The sequence below is a fragment of the Protomyctophum parallelum genome (genome assembly GCF_964188405.1).
Source record: "Protomyctophum parallelum genome assembly, chromosome: 17".
NCBI classification, from domain to species: Eukaryota; Metazoa; Chordata; class Actinopteri; order Myctophiformes; family Myctophidae; genus Protomyctophum; species Protomyctophum parallelum.
In genome coordinates, this window is record NC_139719.1 from 9,028,068 (window position 1) to 9,037,995 (window position 9,928).

Consider the following 9,928-nt stretch of genomic DNA (forward strand, 5'->3'; position numbering starts at 1 on the left):
AGGAGCACGTCTCCCAAGGTGCTGACAACCAAACTCTGGTATCCCGCGTTTCGAGCTCGTGTGGGTCTGCTATACATTTGGTGCTTTTGTGTGACGCTGTGGTATGGTCATTGGTCACGTATTCACATAGGCTATTAATAAAATAAACAACAAACACAAAGTTAAAATATGTAGAGTGTACTGTGGTTTTAAAAGAGCTGCGTGTGGTCACTGGGAGTGTGTTGTTTATGTGTGTCTGCTATCTCTGGTGACTGATGGTGTGCATTCCGCTTCCTGGTTCCATGGGCGGCCTTGTCTCAATTCGGGGCAGCCGTCTTCACAATCGTTGAGTGGGGGGGGGGGGGGGGTGGGGGTGGGGGGTGGGTGAGGGTGGAGGGAAATCCCACGAGGCCTCTCTTTGCCGGCTATCTGACAGAGGGCAGGAAACTGCTCCTATACGCCCCCATTACCACCAACATCAACACTGCCCAAGCACAAGCATACACGCACGCACACACACACACACACACACACACACACACACACACACACACACACACACACACACACACACACACACACACACACACACACACACACACACACACACACGCAACCACACCTATACTCATGTGCCCACAACACACACACCACATCATAAATACGAGCAGAGATTATGATATCAGCGTATTGTGTAGTGCAGTCTGCACACTGTTTATCTCAGTGAGCTCATAGAATGTGTGTATTCCTTTCACTGATGAACAAAGTTGTAATGTCATAATATTGAGCTATTGCATAATGCAATACTGTACATACAAGGAAAGATTAGAGATATGTGTCAAACTAAATGAGACAAAATTAAATTAATGTAATTTTATACTTTTATACTCTCTCCGTCATCCGTTCTTTTTGTAGTCAATCTATCCCCGACTGGTGGGTTTTTGCAAAACACATTTTTGGAACAAAATGCCTCAAATCATCCAATTGCCATCAAAGGTGTAAGAACAAATGGCACCCTTTTCACATTATAGCGCCACCAGGAGGCCACAACCTGACCTGGCCTGGTGGAGACCTGTGCCCCGAGGGGCACTTTTTGTAGTTCATATCTGTTATGCCTACTTCGTTAGGCCCTTTATTTACATGTCTTCATCAAGGACACCAGCATCGTCAGAAAACACTAACACGCGCGCGCGCGCGCGCGCACACACACACACACACACACACACACACACACACACACACACACACACACACACTCTGTGAACCGTGCCAACAAAAACAGGGCTGGGCTTATTCCTTAACCCACTTGGCTCTGAGGGGCTGGTGAAGACAGTCATCCAGGCTGACACATGGGTCAGTGACTGGCCTCAGAGGTTAGTGACTGTTCCCCTCACCACTGGACACCATGCTATTGTACCTGCTGTTCCCGGCTTTCATCTTAGGTATGTACTGTACCCCCGCTCCATCAATACACACTTTATTTATAAATGTTTGAAGTGCAGGCTTCCTGTGGAAGTTTATGAAAGGTTTTTTTGACATGATTTCCAACAGACCCTATTGTGCTCACTGGGATGCTGCTATAGTGCTTATAGGCCACTATCAGGACAATGGGCCGGTGCCATTCTACTGGTAGAAGGAACAGTCTGGGCTACTCTGGAATACCGCTCTCATTGTTTGGTCAATGTAACTTCTTTAATAAATGCAGCTGTTGCATCCCCACATGCAGGAGTTGTGGGATTGCCAGCAGACAACACGACCGATGGAGTACATGAAGAGATTATCCAACTTGACGGGACACTGGAGCTTCTTGGCAACCGAACGTTCAATATATCCGTAAAGGATGGAAGTAAGATGAGCTTCTTCCTACTCTAGCTTCTAGTTTTTTAAATCAAAACCACATTACGTACACCACAATATTACTTTCCTTTTCTTGAAAATATGTTTCATAATATTTCTGATAAAGATCAGCTGACTGAACTGGAGGGACAACTGGAACTGCAGACCAATCAGACATTAAACATCACCACAGAAGGTGATGGTGAGATGATATCATTTATATAGATTTTTAACATGCAGACAAAAACATTAACATAAGTTGTTTTCTCAAGATATAAATGCATGTTCCGAAACGTCAAGAAAGAATGAAAAAAATATCCAACACTAACATCTGAAACAAACAATTCACAGAAAACTATCATCATCATCATCATATGATGATAATAACAAGTCACTCTCTGGATAAATTGCAGGTGCCATAAAATCAAACGATGAGACATCCAGTTTTTACAAAGATCAGGTTGAACTGGAAGAGAAATGGGTACTGCCAGCCAATCAGACATTGAACAGCACCACAGAGGATGAGGGTGAGATGATATTTTCAAAGTAAAACTTGAAGTATCAGATAAATAAAACAAAGTTGTAGTTATGAGCTAAGTGGCAGCAGTGGCAGAGACAGTATGCATTGTGTACATTTGAACACATCAATTTTATTTTATTTGTATTTTTGTATTTCCTATTTCCATCTGCTGCCTTAATGGCAGCAGATGGCATGCATTGTGTGTCTTTTTAGTAGAGAATCTGTCAAGATCAAGATTTTTCTTTTTGTGATGTAGGCCTATTGTTTGGTAAAAGAATATGGGTGACACGATGTGCAATGACTTTTGTCTGTAGACATTTTTAAAGCTCAGCTCAAGACCCACTTCTACAACATTGCTTTTAGATGATCTTTTATTTTTTATTTTTTATTTTTTATTTTTTTTGTTATTCATGTCCTCACTGTATTGCATTACTGCTTGTTTTTTGTCGTTGCCTTGCTTTTCTTTTATTCTCCATTGTTCTGTAAAGCACTTTGAGCTGCATTTCATGTCATGAAAGGTGCTATACAAATAAAGTTGTATTATTATTATTATTATTATTATTAATTGCCATATGCTATTTATTTGTCCCCAATAAAAAAAACTATTATAAAGAAGAAGAAAAGTCATGCTCTAATATCTGGATGAATTATGTTTGCAGGTTCCATCAAATCAAGCGGTGATCCATCCACAACCACAAACTACCAAGATCAACTGAGTGAACTGGAGGAGAAGCTGGGCCTGCCGACCAATCACACAATGAATATCACCACAGAAGATGATGGTGAGATGATATCTTAAAATCTATTCTTCATGGTGAAAAAAAACAATGAATGAAAACTATATGCATTACGTGGCTGTGTCATCCATGTGTGAAACTTAAAATATAAAGTTCTAGGGTAGTTTGTTCATGATCTCACTCTCTGACAGCTCAACTGCAACCTACTAAAGAAGGTTCACAATAAAATACTCAGTGTTATTTGAAGGTAAATATCAGAGCTGTCTGAACTGAGCGGTGCAGGCTGTGTGTGTGTGTGTGTGTGTGTGTGTGTGTGTGTGTGTGTGTGTGTGTGTGTGTGTGTGTGTGTGTGTGTGTGTGTGTGTGTGTGTGTGGGGGGGGGGGTAGGTTGCTCAACAGTGACTCTTTAGGACACCCAGCAGTACTGCAGCTGTCGGTACTCAAGCGGACATACAATTTACAATTTAATCCAGAGCGATTTACAGTAAGCATACATAGGGACATACATACATATGGGACACACATTGCTGTTCAATGGCACCGCTTAAAAAAAGGTTGTAGCCTACTCAGACAGCGTTGAGCCCATATTGGGATATACCCTTCTACTCCAAGGAAAGTGTCAAAGTCACGGAACAGCCCTTCTTCTTATTGCACAGCAAACGTCAAACATGACATTATGTTTGGTTCCAGAGAGATTTCAGGACCAGGAGCAGTATCATCATCCCACACACTGTAATGAGCAGCTGCTGGTGGAGTACAGCCACATGATTTGTGGTGACAAGTTCCACCAGTCCATGCTGTCTTACAGCAAACAACACTGGTGTGATTTAAAATACATCATTGGGTGAGTTATTACTGTCTGCGTGTGCATGTGCGTGTGTGTGTGCGCGCGCGTGTGCGTGCGTGCGTGCGTGTGTGCGTGTGTGTGTGTGTGTCTGGTATGGAAACTTCAAGTTTATTGTCACATCACAAGATTACAGGTTGTCGCTGTTGTGTACGAGACCTTTTATGTCCATGTTTCATCTTTTTATGTTTTGTTTTGTAAATGAGTGTCCTATTATATACTTTGTTGTAATTGTCACGCGAAAGAACAGCGAAGATAGCAGAAGCACACAATGCATGTGAGTTTTGTGGAAATAGCATGCAGTGGCAGTGTGGAGAAAGAATATACATACTTTAGTAATTTGAAAGTAAAGAGAGAGGTCTAAACTTCAGCCATATTTCATAGCTTTAAACTTTTTCAAAAATAGCAAAATTAGTAAATCTATGAGCTCACAGTGTCATGGAAGCTTTATTGTTAAATCTTTTAGGGTTAATGAGTACAACTATTTGTTCTCCTCCTCAGTCATTGCAGATAACAAGCTACAAAACATGCAGCTTGTTATTTGCAAATTTCCCCCATTTTCAAACAATTGAACTGTAATGAAACTATAATGACATGGCCAGGTTGAAAGTCCTTAAATGAATGTTACGGTGAACAAATTATATTGATTCCTTCATGTCATCAAGCACATCGGAATGATTTTGAGTGTGTTTAGGTTTTGATTTGGTGATTATTATCGATCATTCACTGCTGTTTCAGCCTTCCTTCTATAAGTGAGTTGTGAGCTGCTTCCTGTTTGAAAAGAATAGGACTTAATGAAGCAGACATTTTGTCAAAGGGTGGGCCTAAGGAAGGGGCCATCGCCCATCGGTATAACACTTAGCCTACGCCTGTATTTCGTTGGCAGAGGCACGCCGCCGTAATAGTAGTTGGTGATGGATACTTCCGACACACTTTAAGGAACATAAACAATGCAGTGAGACGAGACCAAAAGCTTTTGTAATGGTTTTGTAATATGCGCACACTCTCTTTCTCTCTCTCTCTCTCTCTCTCTCTCTCTCTTTCTCTCTCTGTGATGTGATGTGTGAGCACACACACACACACACACACACACACACACACACACACACACACACACACACACACACACACACACACACACACACACACACACACACACACACACACACACACACACACACACACACACACACACACACACACACACACACACACACTTCAGCTATTTCCTGCAATGCATTCAGCATTAAAAATACACTGGCATGTGTCATTGTCTCCACCAGGCCGAAGGCATGGGGAGAGAGTATGTTTTGCGCTCCGTCCGTCCGTCCGTGTGTCCGTGTGTCCGTGTGTCCGTCCGTCCGTTAGAAGCTAATCTCGGCCACCGTTAACCCGGTCGATGCCACATTTTGCACACACACTCCCTGCATGCCAACGATGAACCTCTGCCCCAAAATTTCCAGAACGGCCTGTTATAGCGCCACCAGGAGGCCGCTTTGTGCAAAACAAGTTTTTGCACAGTACACCTACAGATTTTGTCCAAAAATCCCGCAAATCGTTACACAGTATCTCCATAGTCATGTGCTCAAGACGGATGTGTCTGATATTTCATATTCCATCCTAATTGGCTAACATTGGCTTTCAAATTTTGCAGGATTGGCCTGTTTTGAACAAAAAACCTCAAATCATGAACGCAGCGTGCAATTTCACGTGAAATCTTTCACGCACTTTCCTACTAGGCTGAGGAATATAGCCCACCCATTTCACATTGCCCTGTTATAGCGCCACCAACAGGTGGATTGTGCATGCGTGCCATCAACACGGATCTGCACCATTTCCCATATTCCTGATTGGCAAAGATTGGAACAAACAAACAAAAAACATGTTTATATTACTCCTAAATATTCCTATCCTCCTGGTGGAGACCTGTGCCCAGAAGGGCACTTTTTCTAGTTGTATCATGCGTTTTTTCTGTTGCTCTTTCAATGTCAATGTCAAGGACACGGATGAACACAGAACAAAGAGTTCAATGATAGATTGTAACATTTAAAGCTGCACTATGCAAGATCTTACAGTAAAGCAAAGGGGTTTTATGGATCTTAATCATGTACATGATTCAAATGTTGTATAGGCCTACTAATTACTAAAATAAAATAAAGTAATGGGAAAAAAGTAATATCATTACATTTTCTAGTAACGAGTAATATAAGGAATTACTTTTACGTTTCGAGTTATAATATTACTATTTTCCCAGGAGCCTTCGTGGAAAAAGTGATTTGCGCGTTCATTCCGCGATAGTATAATGTTTTTGGTCGCTATACCCAGCTATATGGGTAGACATCGCAGGCTGCCGATCCAGTCTGGGTCTAGAGCTGATATGGAAACGATGCATGCATGTATATGTGTATATGTGTGTGCAAATAATCTGATGCGGAATGGCAAGTTAGCTTGAGAGATGAAAACACTGCTATATAGTGTAGGCTGCAGACATTACAGGAAAAACTGCTAGTGTTGTAGGCCATTTTTGAGTTGAAAGGATGCAATTATTGTGTGGGGTGTAATGTAAAATTCAAATACTGACTTGAGTATAGTGTAACAAGTTACGTTTGGTCGTAGCCTCGTAGGTTATAAGTAAAGTAATAATATTATTTTCAAAACGTGTAATATAGGCCTGGGCCGCTTAATCCAGCATGACAGTGTGTCGTGGGTTCGAGTCCCGATGCCGACGAACTTTGCAGTGTGTCTTCCCCCGCATCTCTCTCCCATTTCCTGTCAAGCTACTGTATTAATAAAGGCAAAAAGACCCAAAATCTTAAAAAAAAAAAGTGTAATATAGCCTTTGGAGGCTCTTGCTATAGGGATGGGGATCCCGAGGAGAAGTGCATTACAGTAGTCCGACCTGGAGGAGACGAGGGTGTGGACACGTTTTTCGTAATCTGCTATAGCGTGAGCATGAGTTTTGAAATGTTTCTGAGGTGGAAGAAGGACGTCATGTTTTGCACAGATGTCTGATGTGGGCCTCAAAGTTCAGGTGAAGGTCCATTTTTATGCCCAGGTTTAGTGACAACCGGTGAGAGGGGAAGGTCAGTCTAGCTGCATGAAGTTGTTTCTCATCCACACCTTTATGTCCTCCAGGAAGGTGATGAGAAAGGATGGGAAGGGCGGTGGTGACGATGGGAATGACGACGACGACGGAGTGGCAGAGAGACTTGGGTTGGTTGGATGTCTATTCAATAGAGGGGTTCTCAACCTGGGGGTCGCGACCTCTCGGGGGTCGCCAATTTATTTTGGGCGGTCCCCAGATTATATATATATATATATATTTAAAAAAAAACTATCTTAGCTTTTTTCCTTCTTTCCTTAAAGGACCACTTCACCACTTTTCAACCTAACTTCATATAATAGGACTCACTTAGAAACCGTCTTCCAGTGACATCATCATTAGGCAGATTCTTTTTTAACCCATTCTGAACGGGATTTTGGTGTCAGCATCATGTTATGCTTTAGCTATTGAAAAATAGCAGATCTACAAGCTCATATCGCGCCACCGAGTGGCGCGATACGAGCTTGTAGGTCTGCTATTTTTTGAAAAATCGAAGAACGACTGACATTTTTTAGAATCTGATCTCAGGTCAGAATGGGTTAATCAGACCAGTGTGTGTCCAGTGGAAACCTCGTATGAATCTGATCTCAGGTCAGAATGGGTTAAACAAGTGTTTAGATCTTCATTATCGTGAGAACGATGGCTTCCATTTTCGCATTGCAACTTCTCAGGACTAGAAAGCCTGCCGTTTTTATTAGCTTGTATTCCCCATCGATGATGTCACTGGAAGACGGTTTCTGAACTGCCCACAGGCCACAGCCCTCCTATGAGACACAGACCGAGTAGAAAATAATTGCGATCCATTTTTACATGATTATTAGTGATTATATGAAGATAGGTTGAAAAGTGGTGAAGTGGTTTCAGCATTTATTTACGGTGCATGTATTTTCTCTAAATATTTAAGGTTAATTGTAGAGGTCAATTTGTATCATTGGGGGTGGGGGTCACGAGACATGGAAAAAGCATTTCTGGGTGTCCCCATAGCCCAAAACGTTGAGAACCCCTTTACTATCCACTGTCTTTGAAAAGACTACTGTAATCATCATTCACTCCCCCCCCCCCCCCCCCATCTGTTCACCAGGCCGTATAACAAGATGACATACTGCATGGAGCAGCTCTCGGACATGTTGGGCTGCTATTACCCGAACCCCAGCGTTCAAGACTTCTTCCTCTACATACACTCCCAGTACTTCTACAACTGCTCCGAGGAGGAGCTGCCGCTATCCGACGCCCCGCACAGCGTGGTGGTCGTGCTCACTCTGCTCCCCGTCAGTCTAATTCCCGTCCTGGTGTTCCTGGTGATCTGGAAAAGCAAGGTCCGGGACTAAAATTGTACCGACTATCAGGGTTTTCAAAATTAGGTTTGAAAATTAGTTTCTATACAAAACTCAGTGCACTGCAGCCCAAAACGGCACTACATTGTTATGATATAGATATATGAAATCCATAATTAGGCATACTAGTTCAATGTAGGCCTATATTTGCTAGTAGTGGTCCTCTCAATAGAATATTTATGTATTAACATACTCTACCAGAGATTGGTTAAAATTAAAAAATATATTTCTTTATTTTTTCACCATTGTTAACACACAAAAAGAGAAGTTTTTCACAACCTTCACTTGGTACCTAATCGCTTGACCCAATTTGGTACTACTTCACACTTCCCTTATCTGCATTAGACTTTCTTTACACTCTGATGTCAATTATACATCACCTTGTTGTCCAAACACTACACACAATGTTCAGTTGTTGCACACACTTCTCACGTAAAATCTCAAAGCATCGACCTACAACACACAAATATTCAATTGAAAATCTCTAAACATTCAGGTCGTGGAGGCCGAGGCTTGTGGCGACGTGAGTGTTGAGGCCTGTCAGGGTTTCATGCGCCACTCAAGGCGTTTCTTCCAACGCTGCTTGGAGAGGGAGAACATTGCCTGTGATGTGGATGAGGCCCTCTGGCCAGACAGAAACCGGAGGTGTGATTCCTAAATCATTTATTGTGAAGGTTGGTGGGGGGGTGGGGTGTTACAGTAATGTAAAATAAATACATAAATGAAATATAAAATCTTCGGCTGCATATCTGTGTGCTATTTTATGGTTGACTGTGAAAAAAGTAGTCCTACACCGAGTCATTTTACAAAAGGAGAAAATGGTTTCATTCTCCAGAGTCATTGTCATGATTGTGTTTTCAATTTTGCACTTCAGTGTACTGTAAATGCTTGGTAGCGCTGCTTAGTTGTGTGTCATTATAAAATATGGTTGAGTGTACCGAATGAAAACACAAGTTCCATTTATTCTGTGCAACAGTTAGCATTTTGTGTGAGGTTTTCAGTTTTGTTTGTGCGGTTTTGAGAAAGCTGTCATTGTTCACAGTGGTGAAAAACGGTAAGTTATGGGTTGCAGCTTTAAATATATGCTACATTACAGCTACCGATGATAATGGGCACAATTTAGATGATCTATCCACAGATATACATGTAAGTAGAATACAATGTAGGCCTACAGTTTGGATAATAAACTTACTGTAAGCTAATTCCAAACCCTCATTAATGCCACAGAAAGCTACTAAGACTTTACTGATGTCAGATGATGCATTCTGGAACACATAGCCTAGTTAAGCTTACATGTATACAGCGTTATGCTGTTTTGGTTTGTTGTCAACTGATTTTCAGTAAGCCACACAATCTATAAATTAGGGCCTAATTTAAATTGCATAGTGAGATGGTGTGGTTTCAAAGAGGTATCATTGGTACCAGGATATACGATATTGGAGACTGATATATCGCCATCAGCCATGTTCTATATATGCTACACAAGCTTATACTGGCCATACACATGTAAAAACATGCTGATTTTAAATGTTTTATTGAGAACATTATTGTTTTGTTCTGTTTGCTGCTAATTAA

General features: G+C 41.6%; 1 protein-coding gene across 2 annotated transcripts; it reads left to right on the top strand.

The window, feature by feature from the left end:
* Positions 1-1,284: 1,284 nt before the first annotated feature.
* Positions 1,285-9,248, top strand: LOC310874389 (uncharacterized protein). 2 transcript variants are annotated; one of them, XM_083787166.1, is made up of 9 exons: positions 1,285-1,421; positions 1,706-1,825; positions 1,943-2,017; positions 2,229-2,342; positions 2,995-3,117; positions 3,763-3,916; positions 7,052-7,129; positions 8,101-8,335; positions 8,850-9,248. In XM_083787166.1, exons 1-9 carry the CDS (start codon positions 1,385-1,387, stop codon positions 9,009-9,011), a joined length of 1,098 nt encoding a protein of 365 aa, XP_083643292.1. In that variant the 5' UTR covers positions 1,285-1,384; the 3' UTR covers positions 9,012-9,248. The 2 variants fall into 2 exon arrangements, with proteins under 2 accessions (XP_083643292.1, XP_083643293.1); XM_083787167.1 differs by having other exon boundaries at positions 1,943-2,011.
* Positions 9,249-9,928: the final 680 nt, after the last annotated feature.